Source organism: Heterodontus francisci, chromosome 20, assembly GCF_036365525.1.
Source record: "Heterodontus francisci isolate sHetFra1 chromosome 20, sHetFra1.hap1, whole genome shotgun sequence".
Taxonomy (NCBI): Eukaryota; Metazoa; Chordata; class Chondrichthyes; order Heterodontiformes; family Heterodontidae; genus Heterodontus; species Heterodontus francisci.
Genome location: NC_090390.1, coordinates 74,181,965 through 74,203,095, shown reverse-complemented (window position 1 = coordinate 74,203,095; position 21,131 = coordinate 74,181,965). Strand labels below are relative to the sequence as shown.

Here is a 21,131-nt window from a genome sequence, read left to right as displayed (position 1 = left end):
ATATTTCACTGGTTTGTATCCAATTCAGTAATCCTTTGTTTCAGCCAATGAACCTCTTAATGGGGGCCAGAATTATAAAATGTGCCTAGATATCCAGGCACACTCCAAATGGTTTAATTCCGTAAAAATATGAGCTGAAACCATTCTCACACAGACACAGTATTACGAAAGCACTTGCATTTTTTGTTAAATTTTGAGGACTTGTGTTTTATTTGGGAAAACTGAAATGAATTCCATGGATGTTTTTTTCACTGGGGTCATTGAAAGGACTGAGAGGTCTTGTTTGCAAACAACATGTACTGGAAGGCACCTGTATTCAGATACCCAGCAGGGTGATTTTTTTTTTGACTTGGAGAAGATGTTTACAGAGAAGTGACAGGTCAAGATTTATAGGGGTCAGGAGGCTTGACTCTTGAGATTGTTTTTTATTTCACTTTGGACAGTCAGTTGGAGTTCTAAAAACCAGTCAGGAGGGCATTCACCTCAGCTGAGCCTTTTTCGTCTCTTTGAAAAGCCTGCTAGCTTTTCCATCTCTTTGAGAAGCACTTAAAAGTGAGTGGAAGAAATAGAGAATTTCGTCCTGAAAGGCCTGCTTGAAACCCCTGTTGCCACATTTCTCCTGAGACGCTGGAAAAACCTGATGGATAAATCCTCGCCGCTGCCTGAACGAATTGCTCCAAAGAAAGATCCCAGTGACAGCTGTCTACGTGTATTTGGGATGCCAAACCAAAAAAGGGACAACTGGCATCTTTCCATATCTTTTTTTCTTCAAGAATTAGTGAATATTTGGCCACAGTATTCTATTTTGTGTTTTGTTTTTGCAACTGAGCTCCAAAAAGAAAATCTCTTTTTGTTTTGGTGTGTGTGTGTGTGTGTGTGTGTGTGTGTGTGTGTGTGTGTGTGTGTGTGTGTGTGTGTGTGTGTGTGTGTGTGTGTGTGTGTGTGTGTGTGTATATATATATATAAAGGGAACTTTCATATTTCAATCTGTGTGCTAATGCTTTCCTTCATTACTGGTTAAATCTTGTTTTATGATAAACTGACAATTTTGTTCTTTATTAAAGACATCTGATTGGTGTATTTTATTCTGGGATAAAGAATAGAGTATATGATTGACCGTATCAGTAACTGGGTAAACATTTAAATATATGTTGTGACCAGTGGAGAAGTGGAACTAGAAAAGACAGTGCACTCTTCCCATCTCAGTCATAACAACAGACACACGCACACACGATGCAGGGCAAAGCCACCATTGCTGCTCCCTGGGGAGTTACTGCTCTCGGCAGGAGATATTTGAGTATAAAACCAGAGACTAGTTATATGTTTTCTGTACTTGTTCCTTTCAGTTCTGCAGCACTAATACCACAGCCCATAATTTTACAGGGAGCTGGCTGCTTCTGGCAGTCAGTTAATCTGAACACATTCTGTCCAGCAGAGACTGCAAAATTTAGTTTCACCAGTGTAAGTATTCACCCCAATCTTTTTTCCCTATCATTTGTTCCTTTCTTTGACACTTTCAGGGTACTCTTCTCCATTGCTTTGTCCAAGTGGTTGTCCCTCATGTGAATGTAGTGAGTTTCAGCGGTCACTTGTGAAAGACATTCTATAACAATATTCCAAAGGAAGTCAGGAAGGTATTTGAAAAGGAAAATTATAAAAGAATATAGGGAAAATGGAATTAGAATACATTGAAGAGCGAGCACTTATGGACGGGCATGAGTGAAAGAAAGACTTGAATTTATGTACCGCCTTTGACAACTGCAGGACATCTCAAAGTGCTTTACAGCCAATGGAATACTTTTGAAGTGTAGTCACTGTTGTAATGTAGGAAATGTGGCAGTCAATTTACGCACAGCAAGCTCCCACAAACAACAATGTGATAATGACCAGATAATCTGTTTTTGTGATGTTAATTGAAGGATAAATATTGACCAGGACACCAGGGATAACTCCCCCGCTCTTCTTCGAAATAGTTCCCTTGCTTCTTTGATGTCCACGTGAGAGGGAAGTTGACACCGCAGTTTAAAATCCTATCTGAAAGACAGCACCTCCAACAATGCAGCACTCCCACAGTACTGCACTGGAGTGACGGCCTTGATTTTTGTGCTAAGTCCTGGAGTGGCACTTAAACCCACAGCCTTGTGACTAAGAGGCGAGTGTCCTACCAACTGATCCATGGCTGGCATGTATCAGCTGATGGTGTATCAGATAGTTTCCTGTTGTGATTCTTTCTTTGATTCTGACCTGCAGGGGAGGGAAGCGGGGACTGTTGGGGTCATCGCCAAGCTTGATGTGCTCCTCACCTGACATTCACATGGGCAATTGGATAGCGACAGAAGCAGGAACACACTGCTTAATTTCTTTCCTTTCCTAGCCTGCGGACACTCATTGTCCAAGATGAGATTAGCTCCCAGAGCCCAGACTTAGCCTGGGACTGTTCTGCTCAGTATGATTCAATGCATTTATCCATTGTGCCATCTGGCCGCCCATCTACTGAATCCTGTCAAGATATGCCGTAGGATTGTTTTTTTTTGACAATAGAAGCTGCCATGGTCAATGCCAGCAGTCACTGTTTAATTAAAATGTAATGACATCAGCACTGCAGGATTAACAATTGTGGTTTAATCATGACAGGCTAGACACTGAGATATAAGTTCAATGCATGGTTTTGGAGGACATGTATGTGAACATCAAGCAGTTTTGCAGTATCATCTGAACGCTGAGGTATGTTATAACCTTGAAACACACCTCAAGCAATATAATATGAAATTGTGGAGTTCCTGGAGGCCATTTTATTCCATTTTGTAAATTTACTTTTTCCTCTCGGCATGTAGTGACAGCAGGAATCGACAATTGGACTTCTCGGCATGAGTTGAAGTGCTTTTGTGATTTCAGCAGCAATGATATTTGTTTTACTTCATTTCACATTTAAACAAAAAATGGTGTGAGCTGTGCCTCAGTGGGTAGCACTCTCACCTCTGAGTCAGATGGTTTAGAGTACAAGTCCTGCCCAGAGACTTGAATATAAAATCCCCATTCTGACACTTCTTCAGTGCAGTACTGAGGGAGGACTGCACTGTTGGAGGTGCCTCTTTCAGGTGTGATATCAAACTGAGGCCTTATCTACCATATCAGGTAGGTGTAAAGTATTCCATTGCACTCTTTCAAAGAAGAACAGGGGAGTTCTCCCTCATATCTTAGCCCCCATTTATCCCTCAATCAACATCACTACAAAAAAACAGATGATCTGGTCATTATCACAGTGCTTGGCTGTTGTGTTTCTTACATTATAACAGAGAGTACAATTGAAAAGTAGGTCGTTGACAGTAAAGCACTTTGGAACACCACAAAGTCATGAAAAGCACTATATAAATGCAAGTCTTTTTGCTTATAATATCTATGCTAAAACTAATTATTTCGGAGCAGGTAATTCCCTCTAGTTGTTTCTTCGGCAAGACTTTGTCCCAAATCTTCAATGATTCCTTTCTCATTCTTCATCCTCTAAGTTGTTCATTCTATATCCATTCCCCCTTTCCTATATCCCCATTGTGTTGAAATCAAGATTATCATAGTCTGCAGCTCAAACTATAGATGGGGGCAATAGTCTAGAGGTTATGGCACTGTCCTGGCAATGTGTGAAGGCATGTGTTCAAATCCAACAATGACAAGTTGTGATACTAAATTCAATAAACCAGGTCATCTGACAGCAGGATAATGAATGCTATAAAAACCCAACTGGTTCATTAATATCCATCAGGGAAGGTGACCTGCTATCCTCATGGTTATACATGTGACTGTCCCACAACATGTGGCTTCGTCTTAATACCCAGAGGACAACTAGGAAGAATAATAAATATTATCTCTTCTCAAGAAGATATGCACCTTACAGTCCTCACCTATGATTCTTCCAACTTAAAGCAAATCTATCACATTTCAATGTTGTTCAGGGTAGGGTGCTGTCCCTTGGATACCAGTTGGTGGGTGCCATGAGTGGTGTAGCATTTCCTACAGCTGTGGGAAGTTTGTAGTCTCCAAAATAAAGATAGAAATCAGTATAAAAAGAGTTAATAATGTGACATTAAAAAAAAGATTTGCCTCTGTATCATGCCTTTGATGACCTCAGGACATCCCAGAGTGCTTAACAGCCAATTAAGTACTTTTTTTTAAAGTGTAGTTACGGCTCGTTTGATCCACCACACTGGAAATGTCATTGCTCCTTATGGGACTGTTGCACCAAGCTACATGAGATGTCCACAGGCCAGTAGTCTGCCTTGTTCAAACAAATCAACTTATAATCAGGAGACTTTCAGGAGAGCTTTTGATAGTTAATATATATTTTTAAATGGAGCCTGAAACAGTAATGGGAAACAAAGCCACACTCCATAAACCATTGTGCTGTGAGATTATAGCAGATTTTTAAAACCATCTTCTTAAACCTCTCTCCCCTGTCTCCTTCACCCTCACCTCCAACAATAAGTGCAAGGAACTCATGGGCTTCTTTGTCATGAAGACTGAAACCATCCAATCAGCTGACTCTGCTGCTTCCCTTCATTTCCCTTAGTCAACCACCAAACGTCCTCTAAGGTTCCTCTCTGCCACAGCCTTGAACTTGCATCTTTTTCTAGTTTCTCTCCAATCTCCGCTCATACTCTCTCCCTGGGACCTTGTTCATGGGACCAACCTCCAGCCCCCTCAACTCTATTCCCACTATTGACCACTCAACTTCCCTTCTTGGCTCCCTTGTTAACTGATATTGTTAACTGTTCTCTCTTCTCAGGTTCTGTCCCTCTCTCCTTCAAATCTGCCATCATCACCTTTCTCCTCAAAAAAAACAACACTTGACCCCTCCATCCTTGCAATCTACCTCCCTTTCCTCTCCAAAATCTTTGAGCATCATGGTGCCTCCCAAATCTGTTCCCATCTTTCCCAGATGCTATGTTTGACCCCCTTCGGTTTCTGCCCCTGCAACAGTACCGAAACAGAACTTATCAAAGTCACAAATAGCATCTGACGTGACTGTGATCGTGGTAAACAATCCGACTTGGCCCTTCTCGACCTGTCTGCAGCCTTTGATATGGTTGACCATACGATCCTCCTCCAAAGCCTCTCCAATGTTGTCTATAGAACTATAGAACCATAGAAAAATTACGGCACAGAAGGAGGCCATTCAGCCCATCGCATCTGTGCTGGCTGAAAAACTAGCCACCCATCTAATCCCACCTTCCAGCAACTGGTCCATAGCCTCGAAGGTTACAGCACTTGAGATGCATGTCCAGGACCCTTTTTAATGAGTTGAGGATTTCTGCCTCCACCACCGATCCTGGCAATGAATTCCAGACACCCACCACCCTCTGGGTGAAAAGGTTTTTTCTCACGTCCTCCCTAATCCTTCTACCAATCACCTTAAATCTGCGCCCCCTGGTAATTTACCTCTCCGCTAGGGGAAACAGATCCTTCCTGTCTACTCTATCTGAGTCCCTCATAATTTTGTACACCTCAATTAAGTCACCCCTCAGCCTCCTCTGTTTTAAGGAAAACAACCCTATCCTATCCAATCTTTCCTCATAGCTGCAACTTTCAAGCCCTGGCAACATTCTTGTAAATATCCTCTGTACTCTCTCCAATGCAATTATGTGCTTCCTGTAATGTGGTGACCAGAACTGTGTGCAGTACTCCAGCTGCGGCCTAACCAGCATTTTGTACAGTTTCAGCATTACATCCCTGCTTTTGTATTCTATACCTCGGCCAATAAAGGAAAGCATTCCATATGCCTTCTTCACTGCTCAATCTACCTGTCCTTCCACCTTCAGGCATCTGTGGACATGCATTCCAAGGTCTCTCACTTCTTCTACCCCTCTCAATATCCTCCCATTTATTGTATATTCCCTTGCTTTGTTTGCCCTCCTCAAATAAATTACCTCACACTTCTCTGGATTGAATTCCATTTGCCCCATTTCGGCCCACTCAACCAAACCATTGATATCATTCTGGAGTCTACAGCTATCCTCTTCACTATCAACTACATGACCAATTTTTGTGTCATCAGCAAATTTCCCAATCATGCCTCCCACATTTAAGTCCAAATCATTAATATATACCCCAAACAGGAAGGGACCCTGTGGAATGCCACTGGAAACTGCTTTCCATTCGCAAAAACATCTGTCGACTACTACCCTTTGTTTCCTGTCACAGTTTTGGATCCAACCTGCCACATTCCCCTGTATCCCATGGGCTTTCATTTTACTGACCAGTCTGCCATGCGGGACCTTATCAAATGCCTTACTAAAATCCATGTAGACCATATCCACTCACTACCCTCATCAATCCTCCTTGTTACTTCCTCAAAAATCTCAATCAAGTTAGTAAGATATGACCTGCCTTTAACAAATCTATGCTGACTATACCTGATTAATTCATGCCATTCTAAGTGGTAGTTTATCCTATCCCTCAGAATTGATTCTAATAATTTAGCCACCACCGAGGTCAGACTGACCGGCCTATAAGTATTTAGCCTATCCCTCGCACCCTTTTAAAACAATGATATCACGTTCGGAGACCTCCTATCCTCTGGCAGCTCGCCCGTATCCAGTGAGGATTTGACAATGATCCTCAGCGCTTCTGCTATTTCCTCCCTTCCTTTAACAATCTGGGTTACAATCCATCCGGCCCTGGTGATTTATCCACTCTCAAGGATGTCAGACCCTCTAGTACTTCCTCTCTCATTATGCTTATCGTATCTAATATTTCACACTCCTCCTTGTTAACTACAATGTCTGCATCAATCCTCTCCTTTTTGAAGACAGTGACAAAAAACTCATTAAGATCCCTGCCCACATCTTCTGCATCCACGCATAAATTCCCTTGTACATCTCTGATAGGCCCTACCCTTTCCTTAGTTATCCTCTTGCTTTTAAAGTACCGATAAAACACCTTCGAGTTTTCCTTTATTTTTCTTACCAATAATTTTTCATGTCCTTACTTTGCTTTTCTAATTTTCATTTTTACTTCACCCTTGCACTTTCTATACTTCTCTAGGCTTTCTGAAGTATTATGTTTTTTGTGATTGCCATAAGCTTTCTTTTTCTGCTTTAACTTACCCTGTAAACTTCAAGATAACCAGGGGGCTTTAGATTTGGCCCTACCACCCTTTATCTTTGTGGGGATATGCCTACACTGTGCCTGTACTATCTTGCTTTTGAATGCCTCCCACTGGTTTGCCACTGATTTTCCTTCAAGTAGCTGTATCCAGCTGGGTGGAACTGCAGTCACCTAATTCCATTCTTATCTAACTAGTCATAGCCAGAGAATCACCTGCAATGGCTTCTGTTCCCACTCCTGTACAGCTACTTCTGGAGTTCCCCAAGGATCTATCCTTGGTCCCCTCCTATTTCTCATCTCCATGTTGCCCCTTGACGACATCATCAGAAAAAACATCATCAGTTTCCACGTGTACACAGAGGGCTCCCAGCTCTACCGCACCACCTGCACTGTCTCCAAATTGTCAGGCTGCTTGACCGACATCCAGTACTCAATGAGCAGAAATTTCCTCCAAACTCCATTCCCTAGCCACTGACTCTATCCCTTAACCTGGCAACAGTCAGAGGCTGAACCAGCCTGTTCGCAACCTTGGTGATGGGCAACAAATAATGGCCTTGCCAGCGACACTCATCCCGTGAAAGAGTTTAAAAAATTGACCTTGAGATGATCTTCTGACTACATATTCACACCATCACTAAGACTGCCTAATTTCACCTCCATAACATCACCCAACTCTGCCACTGCCTTAGTTCATAAACTGCTAAAACACTCATCCATGCCTTTGTTACCTCTAGTCTTGACTATTCCAATGCAATTCTGGCTGGTTCCCCACATTCTACCCTCTGAAAACTGGAGGTCATCCAAAACTCTGCTGCCTAGGTCCGAACTTAAATCATGTCCCATTCACCCATCACCCCGTGTTCCCTGACATACATTGTCTCCCAGCTAAGCAACAGCTTGATTTTAAAATTCTCAACCTTGTTTTTAAATCCCTGCATGGCCTCACTCCTCGCTATCTCTGTCATATCCTGCAGCACAATAACCCTCTAAGATATCTGCACTTTTCAAATTCTGGCTTCTTGCGCATTCCCAGTTTTAATTGTTCTGCCATTGGCGGCCATACCTGGGCCCTAAGCTCTGAAATACCCTCCGTAAACCTCTCTGCCTCCATTTTCTCCTTTAAGATGTTCCTTAAAATCTACCCTTTTGACCAATCTGGCCCAATATCTCTTGACAATATGGTACCCAGGGATAGCAGGGATAAACCAGGTAATTACAGGCCAGTGAGTTTAACATCAGTGGTTGGGAAACTATTGGAAAAAATTCTGAGGGACAGGATTAATCTACAATTGGAGAGGCAGGGAATAATCAGGGATAGTCAGCATGGTTTTGTCAGGGAGAGATCGTGTCTAACAAACTGGATTGAATTTTTTGAGGAGGTGACTAGATGTGTAGATGAGGGTAAAGCAGTTGATGTAGTCTACATGGACCTCAGAAAGACTTTTGATGAGGCCCCACATGGGAGATTGGTTAAGAAGGTAAGAGCCCATGGGATCCAGAGAAACTTGGCAAATTGGATCCAAAATTGGCTTAGTGGCAGGAGGCAGAGGGTGATGATCGAAGGTTGTTTTTGCGAGTGGAAGCCTGTGACCAGTGATGTACTGCAGGGATCAGTGCTGTGACCCTTACTGTTTGTAGCGTACATTAATGATTTAGACATGAATATAGGAGGTATGATCAGTAAGTTCGCAGATGACATGAAAATTGGTGGTGTCATAAATAGTGAGGAGAAAAGCCTTAGATTACAGGACGATATAGATAGGCTGGTAAGATGGGCGGAGCAGTGGCAAATGGAATTTAATCCTGAGATGTGTGAGGTGATGCATTTTGGGAGGACTAACAAGGCAAGGGAATATACAATGGATGGTTGGACCATAGGAAGTACAGAGGGTCAGAGGGACCTTGGTGTACTTGTCCATAGATCACTGAAGGCAGCAGCACAGGTAGATAAGGTGGTTAGAAAGGCATATGGGATACTTGCCTTTTTTAGCCGGGGCATAGAATATAAGAGCAGGGAGGTTATGATGGAGCTGTATAAAACACTAGTTAGGCCACAGCTGGAGTACTGTGTACAGTTGTGGTCACCACACTATAGGAAGGATGTGATTGCATTGGAGAGGGTGCAGGGGAGATTCACCAGGATGTTGCCTGGGCTGGAGCATTTCAGCTATGAAGAGAGACTGAAAAGGCTAGGGTTGTTTTCCTTAGAAGGCCGAGAGGGAGCCTGATTGAGGTATACAAAATTATGAGGGGCATTGATAGGTTAGATAGGAAGAAACTTTTTCCCTTAACGGAGGTGTCAATAATCAGCGGGCATAGATTTAAGATAAGGGGCAGGAGGTTTAGAGGGGATTTGAGAAAAAAAAATTTCACCCAGAGGGTGGTTGGAATCTGGAACGCACTGCCTGTAGAGGTGGTAGAGGCAGGAACCCTCACAACATTTATGAAGTATTTAGATGAGCACTTGAAAAGCCATAGCATACAAGACTATGGGCCAAGTGCTGGAAAATGGAATTAGAATAGTTAGGTGCTTGATGGCCGGCACAGACACGATGGACTGAAGGGCCTGTTTCTGTACTGCATAACTCTATGGCCGGCATGGACGCGATGGGCCAAAGAGCCTGTTTCGGTGCTGTGTAAGTCTATGACTCTGTGATATGGCATGGTGTCAAATTTTGTTTGATACCACTCCTGTGAAGTGCCTCGGAACATTAAAGACACTAAATAAATAGAAGTTACTGTTTTATATATAGTATATAAAACAAAGCCCAGCAGGTTAATCTCCTGATCTGCTCCTCATTCTGTTATGCTGAACTCATTTAGGCACATCTCATCTTCATTTAATCTACATACTCAACTCCTGCCTCTGAGATGAGGAAATAATTTATCTTCTTATGTGCAGGTGGCTTTTGAATAGGGTTTCAATAGACAATAAGGTCCTTGAAATGTGTTGGAACTGTTCCTGAGTTTGGAGGAACAGGATGGTAGAAATTGTTAAAACAATCTAATGATAATAAAACAACCATAAGCAGGATCACTAACTCAAAGCACATACATCATTTAAGTTAATTTGTACCACTTATTTGTACCTTGAATTGTGTGCGGGCCCTCTATACATTACACTTGTTACATTTTACCTAAAACAGGCAAGTGCTCTGGCCGCACACCTCAGGACCCTATACGATATGGTGGCAGCCAGAGTGCCAGCCTAACCGGGGGATATGTGACCCAAAACCATGTTCAAGTTGCAGCTGCTTTGTTTACAGCAGGTGGACTGGAGTTTCACTGTTCATGTGGGAGCAACTTCACCAACGATAAAATAAAATTACTGAAGCAAGGCTTAAATAACAGCAGCAAGCTATGTTATTAAAACAGCAGTAGGTACTGAGGTAGTGCTGTGTTGTGGGACAGCCTTAAGAAGGGATCACCTTCAGATCTTTAAGTGAAGATCACCAGAGGAGGTGATGTCGTGTCACACATGACCAGGGTGTTGTGGGTAGAGCCTGGCAGAGTGAGATGTGCTTTAGGTATAGTTTGTGCAGTAACTGTTTGTATACATATGTTCTAATTAAAGTATAATAAATCCCACATTTTCTTTGGACATTACTTGTAGTCCTGTGAATCTTACAATTGTTTACACACCAAAGGACCAAGTAATATTATATGCTGCACTGTAGGAGGTACCGTCTTTATGATGAGATGTTAAAATGGAGGACTTCATCTGCTGTCTCCGATGGATGTAAAAGACCCCACTACACTATTTCAGGCAGGTTCTCCTGGCTAATATTTTACCCCTCAACCAACATCACTGAAACAAATTGTCCGGTTGTTTTTACATTGTTATTTGTAGGATCTCACTAGTGCAAATTGGTTGCCGAATTTCCTTACATTACAACAGTGATTACACTTCAGAAAGTGTACTTAATTGGTTGTAAAGTTCTTTGGAACAGCCTGAGGTCATGTAAGGTGCTATATAAATGCAAGTTTTTCTTTTTTTTAGGTAGAATAAATTGTCACCAATAAATTCAGTAAGAAATTCAGGAGAAACTTCTTTACCCACAGAGTGGTTGAGACAAATAGCATAGATGTTTATAAGGGGAAGCTAAATAAACATATGTGGGAGAAATGAATAGAAGGTTTTGCTGATTGGGTTAGACGAAGAGTGGTGGGATAGATTAGTGTGGGGCATAAACCAGCATGGATCAGCTGGGCCGAATGGCCTGTTCCTGTGCTGGACATTCTATGTAACCGTTTGCAGACTAAGGTTGTTTACCAATTTGAAATTCATTCACTACATCTTTTGCTGCACTTTTTAAATATTTTGTAGCAGCTTTCCTGAGGAGTTTACCTCACTTCTGAAGATTCTTACAACAAAAGTGGTTGTTTCTCCTTTTTTTTAAATCCTCTTTTCATTTCTGGAACTTTCAAATTACCTTTTTCAAATAATTCTATCTCTTCCACCAACTCCCTGCTGAGAAACCTTTACTATGTTTTTATGGTTGAGTTATACAGCCCAAATATCACGAGCTTCATGATTTCTTTCTCTGCGGTGATGTTTTGATGGCTGTGCCAGCCCAATCAAGTTATTTTTTGTTGCTTGTCACCACTGGGGACTGGACAGCTCCTGTTTATGTGGAGCATCTGGGAAAAGGGAATTGGATATATACTTGAAAAGGAAAACAGGGCTATGGGGAAAGAGTGGGCGAGTAGGACTAATTGGATAGCTCTTTCAATGAGCTAGCACAGGCATAATGGCCTGAATGGCCTCCTTCTGTGCTGCAACATTCTATAATCAGCACTAGGAATTCCTTAGACCAGTCATTAATTCATTAGAAGAACTTTTTGCCTTTTCTTTTTTAAGTGCACAAAGAATAATGATGAATGGTCAGGTGTTATCACATGCTGTGATCAGGAATGATTCATCATGCTCATAATGCTTGCCAATTGCACTGTCTGTGGACAGAACTGCTCTCTCACATAACCACTTTCCCATTCTGCTTTATTAAATGTTATATGGCTGCAGCCTGATAAAACCCTGCATAAATATATCAAACAGCTGCCAGAATCTTATGCATGTGTTGCTTCTTAACTAGGTTGGAGATCGCGTCATATAGAAAGTAAGTGTCTTTATACATAACACCTGGTCCAGGCGATCTGCTGGATTGGTTTCTATTGTCTGAGCGGGTCGAGGAGGAATTTTGCGGGCTTTTTTTTCGCTTATTGGCTGAGGAGATTATATGGCTTCTGGAGTGGGAGGGGTGGTGCTGGTGTTTTGGAGATTGGGATGGGGGTTGAAAGGGGAGAAGTTTTTAGTCATGATACTCTCGCCATCATGGAGTGGGGCAGGCTTGATGGACCAGCTGGTCTTTTCCTACCGTCAATTTTGTATGTAGTAGCATTCAGATTTTTGAATGTCATTTGCTAATGATTTAATATTGACTATCCTATTGTGTTCACATCAACCTGCTATTGTGCTGTTCCACTACTGTTTGAAACTAATACAAGCTTAAAGCATCAGGAGTTGATATGTGTTATAGCCTGTTCTTATAAAGCAGCATACTATTGAGCAATGCCATGGGAGATCCACTGGTAGTTTAAATAGGTCCCACCTAGTCCAGCCAAGCATTTGGGAATTTTGAATAAAAGTTGCATTATATTGTTTACAATTCTGCAATGTTTGAGATTGCCGGAAATCTGACCTACTTCACCTCAGAGCTTTCTTTCTTTCTTTTGGGCCTCCTTATCTCGAGAGACAATGGATACGCGCCTGGAGGTGGTCAGTGGTTTGTGAAGCAGCGCCTGGAGTGGCAAAAAGGCCAATTTTAGAGTGACAGGCTCTTCCACAGGTGCTGCAGAGAAATTTGTTTATCGGGGCTGTTGCACAGATGGCTCTCCCCTTGCGCCTCTGTCTTTTTTCCTGCCAACTAAGTCTCTTCGACTCGCCACATTTTAGCCCCGTCTTTATGGCTGCCCGCCAGCTCTGGCGAACGCTGGCAACTGACTCCCACGACTTGTGATCAATGTCACAGGACTTCATGTCGCGTTTGCAGACGTCTTTATAGCGGAGACATGGACGGCGGGTGGGTCTGATACCAGTGGCAAGCTCGCTGTACAATGTGTCTTTGGGGATCCTGCCATCTTCCATGCGGCTCACATGGCCAAGCCATCTCAAGCGCCGCTGACTCAGTAGTGTGTACAAGCTGGGGATGTTGGCCGCTTCGAGGACTTCTGTGTTGGAGATACGGTCCTGCCACCTGATGCCAAGTATTCACCGGAGGCAGCGAAGATGGAATGAATTGAGATGTCGCTCTTGGCTGGCATACGTTGTCCAGGCCTCGCTGCCATAGAGCAAGGTACTGAGGACACAGGCCTGATACACTCGGACTTTTGTGTTCCGTGTCAGTGCGCCATTTTCCCACACTCTCTTGGCCAGTCTGGACATAGCAGTGGAAGCCTTACCCATGCGCTTGTTGATTTCTGCATCTCGAGACAGGTTACTGGTGATAGTTGAGCCTAGGTAGGTGAGCTCTTGAACCACTTCCAGAGCGTGGTCGCCAATATTGATGGATGGAGCATTTCTGACGTCCTGCCCCATGATGTTCGTTTTCTTGAGGCTGATGGTTAGGCCAAGTTCATTGCAGGCAGCCGCAAACCTGCCGATGAGACTCTGCAGGCACTCTTCAGTGTGAGATGTTAAAGCAGCATCGTCAGCAAAGAGGAGTTCCCTGATGAGGACTTTCCGTACTTTGGACTTCGCTCTTAGACGGGCAAGGTTGAACAACCTGCCCCCTGATCTTGTGTGGAGGAAAATTCCTTCTTCCGAGGACTTGAACGCATGTGAAAGCAGCAGGGAGAAGAAAATCCCAAAAAGTGTGGGTGCGAGAACACAGCCCTGTTTCACACCACTCAGGATAGGAAAGGGTTCTGATGAGGAGCCACCATGTTGAATTGTGCCTTTCATATTGTCATGGAATGAGGTGATGATACTTAGTAGCTTTGGTGGGCATCCGATCTTTGAGCTACACTGCCAGATTTGTGTCAATGCTTTACAAACTGTGCAATGTAACCGAACTTTGTTAATGCCATTTTTTGCATGTTTTGTCCACTGGCACAATCTTTTTCCTATATTTGTCCATTGTCTCCAGGGTTTGAAGGTGCAATATAAGAGAATGTTTAGAAGAGAGGCTTTCATTTTTGCCAATCTTGAGTGTTGTCAATGAACTCTGTCAGACCTGCTAAGTGGGCTATTTAGAAAATGTACAAGATCTGTGTTTCACAGAAGACTTGTACTGCATTAATGAATACACGATTCTATTCGTAGTCCTGTGTTAGGTTCTAAAACCTGCCAGTAGCCAAAATGTTAATGTCTTTTACACTTTGAATTTTCACAAATATTTTCCTGTTTTGAATGTAAATAGTTTACAATTAGTTTGCAGTCTTTAAAGAATTTAGGTTATGCAGTGAATTAAAACATTCTTTCACCTCCAGACTTGATGGGAAGAGGCTCTTCACCCAGCCTGCTGTGAGAGTCCTCGGTGAAAGGAATTAGGGACGAGAGTCCCAGTAGCCAATGAATGTGAGAGACAATCACTTGGCAAAAACTGCCACTATATTTCAGTCGCAGATGAAAATGTCACATTGCTACAGCCTTAAGTGATTTTCTAAACATGGGGCAAATTAGAGAATCTAAGTGTTTCTAGCCAACGCCCCATTTGACCCAGGAGCGATTGGTATTACCCCTGAATACCCGAAATAGAAAAAGGTTCCACTCCTCAGTGCTGGCATGCTGCATCTTGAATTGAAGTCATTAAAACCATGAAATTAATTCTTCCAAGTTTTCATATTATGATTGAAGAAAATTAAGGATAATGGAAATTTCAAGTTTGAAAAATTAAAATATGACAACTTGTCACTGCAATTCCTGAACTTCAAATGGCAAATTTTAGAGGAAATAGGCTAAGTTGCATCTGTTGAAATTATATTTTAAAGCCTAATTGATGTGTTGAAGGATGATCCACTAATTGTTTTGCACCACTTGGTGATGTGGTGATTTGTGGCCAGTCACATCATTTCATTATTTAACTACAAAAGTGACTGCACAAGAACAAACTAAATAGCTGTTAAAGCATGCCTGCAGCTTGTGAATAAAGTTTGGGGTTTTGGGATGATCTTTCTGAGCAATATCAAGCTGTGCATGCTGCTCCTTTTCTTTCCTCTCTTTCGTCCAAATTTCCTTCTCCTGCTCCATATCTACTTCCCTCCTTGCACCCTACTGCTCTTTCCTCTTCAACGTCCACCTTCTTGATCCTTTTCTCTTCCTCTTTCTTCTCACTCTCGTTCCTTTTCCTCTTCCTCCTCCTCACTGTGTTCTCTACTATTCCACTACCTTTCCCTCTCACTCACTGGACCGAGCACTAATCTCTTAGCTGCTGGTTGCCACTCAGATTCAAGCCACCAATATAGCACATTAACTGCTCACCTGATTCATAATTCATGGTTGATAATACATCATTTCTATGCAAGAGCCAACACTTTCTTGCTGGATAAAAGTATCATCTGTCCCACACTCTGATGTTGATTTATGCAGGTGTCAGTGTTTGAGATAACATGATTATCTAGTTGTGTTTGATGCATACATGGATCGCATAAAGCTGTTGTCTGTATAATTACATTTAAAAATGGAAAAGTTTGAGTGAAACTGCAGAAGAGAAAGTGTGCAGACTATGGTTTTCCATTGGGCAGGATTTTACAGCCTCCCAGCATCAGGGGTTGTGGCGGGGTGAGCCAGAAAATGCCTCCGGCAGAGGCCCGCAACAGGCCTCGACGCATGGAAGGCCCGGACGATATTGCTGGCGGCGACAAGGCCTCATGGCAGTCCCCTCGCTGTTCGGTGACGGGAGCAAAATCTACATCTTTTTACAAAGTGCAAACAAATGAATTAATTACTTAACCACTCCCACCGTCCATCCCACTCCGATATTGGTGCTGGTGGCCGGTACTACTGTGCCTTCGGATAACCGTCCGGGAATCCGAGGCAGGAAACTGGTGGGGAGGGGGGAGCAGGTAAGTTTTTCAGTGCGGGAGTGGGGTAGCAGCATCTGAGTGATTTCATTGGTATGTGGGATGGTGGGAAGGGATAATGATTAAAGTTTGTGAACTTTGGGGGCGGGAAGGTCAGGTGTACAAGGTAAGTATTTTGTGGGGGAAAGAGCAAGGAATTTAATCTGTGGTTGTTGTGGGGGTAAGGGGAGAGGGGCAAGATTAATTAATTTAATTTTTTAAAACCCATTTCCCTTAAAGATTTAAAAATGACGTCAGGCCTGTGCAATGGCTGCTGATGCCATTGCCGGGGACGGACCATCTGTCCCCTCCACGTCATCAGGGTGGGCGGTCCACCCCAGCCATTTAAATGAGCCGCTGCACTGAATATCGCGACGGCTCTGTGATGTGTGGTTCGCACAGGCAGACCGCCATTTTTGAAGGCGAGCTTATAAAATCCTGTCCATTGTTTATTTTCTCCTTCTCTGCCCTCTCCTCATCCTCCTCTCCTGGGTTAGAGTGAGTCCATAGGTGCCTGACATCCTCCTTGACCTGTAACTGTTCTTCATGTGCAAGCCTTCACATTGAGGTCCAGCAGCGTGTTCAATCACGGGGGTTATGGGGTAGGTGCTTTGACAGCAAAGCCAGAGACTCCCCTAATCCAACATCCCCACACTTGGGCTGAATTTTTCCAGCTCGAGCTTCAAAAACGGCGGGGCGCACGCGCGAGATTCACTCCGGGAGGCCGCCACGATATTAAACATGGCAGCTCACTTAAACGGCCGAGGCAGATCGCCTCCCCCTCCCCTCCCCCCCCCGATGGCGTCCGGCGCCACTGCGCAGGCGCCATTATTACAGGGCTTCATACCCTTCAACTTCATTTAAATTTTTAAAGTTATATACATTTTAATATTAAGGTAAAACATTTAATAAAAGTTTCAGTACCCTCTCCCACCCCCCAATGATGAACAATTTATTAATTGCCTTCCTCCCCCAAAGAAACTTAGTCCCAAATTTCCCCCCCCCGCCAAAGTTTACAACTTTGGACCTTACCCCTTCCCACCACCTCGTATAACCAATCAAAAACATTTTACCCCACTTCCCCCCCAGCCACCCCAAAAACTTACCTCCTGGCCCCTCCCCACCAGTGTCCCACATCGGATCTCTGGTCGGAGATCCGAAGGCACGGGAGTCCCAGCAACTGGCCGGAATATGGCTGACGGGAGCAGGTAGATAATTAATTCATTAATTAACATATTTATAGTGTGCTCCCGTCGCCAAGCGGCAGTGGGGGGTGGGGCTGCCACGAGGCCTTCCTGCCACCGGTAATATGGGGCAGGGCCTTCCCAAAGGCATTTTCCGAGCCATCCCCGCCATGACCTTGACATCAAGGGGCTGGTAAAATCCAGCCCACTATGTCAATGGAATTGGTTGACAAGCAGCAACCTTGGCCAGCTTCCCCTCCCTATCCCAGGGATCTTGAGGTTATATGTCACACGACTACTGGCATCCCGCCTGAGATCCACTAGCTCAGGATAGGGATCCAACCTGTTCCCTTCTAGTCACTGTTGCAGCAGACAATGCATTTACCCAATAAACCTTTGAGGAACTTCCATGTTTTAGTTTCAATGATAAATTTCCAAAGTAACTCGTTGGATATGGAGAGCGTTCTGAGGGATGTGATAAAGCACGAGTTAAATATCTCCACTTTTGCCTTCAACACCATCCTCAAAATCTACCTCTTTGTTTTTTTGGTCTCTCCATAATTTCAATCCGTCATCCCACATCACGTCCCTGATCACTCTTCCCCCGCCCCTGTAAAGCACCTTTGGATGTTTTGTTATGTGAAAGATGCTCTTTAAGTGCATTTTGTTTAACTAGAAAGTTTAATCGTACTTTCAGAGGCTGCAGTGAACTGACAAGGAGCTAAAATAATTTGTACGCCGTCAAAACTGAGATTTTCATTTTACCTTTGTTATTAGATTGAGCAAACCTACAAATTTTCACACTAGCAATTTGTCAACGTAGAGCTGGGTGGATGCATTTAAGGGGAAGCTAGGTAGGTGCATGAGGTAGAAAGGATAGGGTAATAGGGTGAGATAATGTAAGATGGGAGCTTAGACACCAGCATAGACCTGTTGGGCCAAATGGCCTGTTTCTGTGCTGCAAATTCTTTGTAATTTTGATTCAAAACTTTTGTTACTGGTGGTGGGGTTTGCAAGTTTGCCTTTCTTCGAGTAAAAAAAAAAGTATTTGCTGCTGTAAACATACACTTTTCAATTTGTATTGAACAGCCTGCTAACCTGCCTACTGCATTGACACAGGGAGATGTTCCGAGGACCAGTTTACAGATGGAATTTGGAGACGGTACTGCAGTGTCCTACGCTAACCTCAGCTTGGTCGAAGGAGGGATCAAGCACATCTACAAGCACGGCGGAATCTATCGTGTCATCGCTCAAGCACGGAACAGTCTGGGATCTACCCGGGCCATCCTGTTCCTACATGTAACTTGTAGGTCAATATTATAAAGATAAAATGTGCAATAGAAACATAAAATGCTGGAAATATACAATCTCGTCAACATACTACATAGACTAATTGGGCAAATGGCCTGTTTCCATGCTGTAGATTCTATGTAACTCAGAGCCTGGCTGTTTTGCTGTTCTCACCCTTCTACTTTTCCTTCCATTCTGGATCCTGACTCACTCATCCCTTTTCTTTTTCCAATACTTCTTCAAACTGGCTCACTAAAATGATCTTTGTGACATTATAGATTAGGGCACTTTGCATCTATCTCCAGTTTTTTCAAAGTCTATTTGTAGCCTAGTAAACTCATAAGCTGCCCCTTTGTGTGAGTAGTTAGAGCATGTTTTGAGCTCAAGATTCACCTGTTGTCCTTTCTCCTTTCAGAATTTTCTGTTTTTCATTTCAGTTATGAAAACAAGTTTTTTTATTTGTGGAATTACACAGCTGTAGCTGTGACACATAAGGAGAAAAGGAGTGTTACTTCGATAGATATCAGAATAGCAATAATGCAGTAATATGTTTGAGTACAATTTCATACCATTTACGCCTAAGGAAAGATCACATTCAGCTTGTTACCATAGCTATTCCATCCTGGGTAGTTAGAGGAACCAATCTTAACATTCACCACAGCTTTACCTGGGATAGAAGAGGCCTGTTTGCCCATTTGCAGCACTTGCATTGTAAATACTGTGCAGCTTCCAGAGCATTATCTCCTCCACCAATAATCAAATAATCCCCAACTTTTAAAGTTCTGGTGAATGCTCTCCACGCCAAATGTTAATCTCCCTTTATTCCTAACCAAATGCTGGCAAACTCCACCCCCCCCCAACCCCCAGCTCCACCCACCACCTCCCCAACACACCCCCTCCCTGATGTATATTTCTAATATTCTCACATTCTCTGCTATTGTTTCAGTAATCTTGATTTCTCCCTTTTATATATGCATTTGACATTAGTTCTTCAAAGAACCACCATTGTGCTTGGAGTGCATGCACAACGAAGGTCTAGAATATGGGCTCAGTCTTAAATGTACCTACATCAGTGAGCTCATAACCTCAAGCAAAATAGAGGGACCTTTTGACACAGAGGGAGTGAAAATGGCAACATCCTCGGGGCCAAAAGCAATCTGGGCAGAGAACATAGGAACAAAGAAAGGCCAAGGTCCATCTAGTTCACCTTCTACCATCCTGATAGCCGCACAACACAATGATAATGGAGTTATTGACTAAACACAGCAATTGATCTCTCTCAATCAGTCAATACACTCAAACTACAGACTCAGACATGAGGTGAGGAATCCAGCAATCGAAAGCTCTGGGAGCCATTAGGTCCAAAATCACATGTTTCTCCCAAATATGCTGCACTTAACATAGGTCATGTCTCAATTCATTCATATACTGCAACCCACAATGTTCTTTTCTGAAAGAAATCTATCTAATTTGCGTTTGAATTAATCAATACTATCCGTTTCCATCAGAGAACTGGGAGCAAGTCCTGCTTTTTAAACTTTTCTGAGTTATTTTCTTATTATCATGTGTGATTTTGATGTCGTTGACGAGAACGTTTGTTCTAAACACAGGCACCCAGTGCCAGTCTCAAGCATCCTCAGATCAGGCATCATACAGACAGATCCTAGTTCAGCCACTTCCTACAGCCAGGCAACCTGTCAATAGAGACCTAGAGGCATAAGGAGAAGTCTGAGAGTTCCACAGGTGAAGACTAGGTGTACCACTAACATAGTCTAAGGAGTCTGGGGGAAGTAGCTCAACTAATGTGCTCCCTCTACCTCCAAGGTGGGCAAGGGAAGGCTGCTTGTTGGTGTGGTCTTGAAGGCTATATTTGGATTTGCTATCCAAAGTTTTAATTTATCTGAATGCTTGTTTTCATTGCCGATCAGAGATTCTTGGCAAGCCTTTTAAACAGATACATGCGTTTCACCAATAGAATTTGGGTTTGAATCCAGCTCAGACTTCTGGGATGGAGGTCTTCTCTGACTGCTTCTGTAATGGTTTCACTCTAAATGGCTGTGAGTAGCTTAATCCATTTCATACAGGCTGCAGATCAATAGCAGAAAGTGTCACTAAATTGTGTGTCTGGCTCTGAGAGGCCATCTGGTTGGCCTGAACTAGAGATGGAGAAATCAGACAATAACGGCAGTCTTCTGAGATGATGATTCAGTCACTTTGCTTTGGGACAGTAGAGGGAGCCTTACTCTGCACCTGCCTGTATAATGCCTAACCTACAAATGCTCATTTGGGATTGTAGGTGAATGTGTCCTATGGGACTGTCGAGTGGCTTTCTCTGCTCTGGACAGCATTTAAAAATAAGGGGTCGCCCATTTAAGACAGAGACGAGGAGAAATTTTTTTCTCTCAGAAGGTCATGAGTGTAATGAGTTTTTTATGTTGTCTGATGCAGTTATATTGAAGATCTCAAACAGGTTTATTACAGCTAACTTATTATGTACAA

At 43.1% G+C, this 21,131-nt stretch overlaps 1 protein-coding gene across 1 annotated transcript in view; it reads left to right on the top strand.

Moving 5' to 3' along the window:
- Positions 1-21,131, top strand: part of LOC137380971 (VPS10 domain-containing receptor SorCS1-like) — a 1,096,116-nt gene that overhangs the window by 1,037,504 nt on the left and 37,481 nt on the right. Inside the window, exon 19 of the mRNA XM_068053386.1 lies at positions 18,462-18,648. Within this exon, the coding sequence (XP_067909487.1) occupies positions 18,462-18,648 (187 nt within the window). The remainder of the gene's footprint in view (positions 1-18,461; positions 18,649-21,131) is intronic.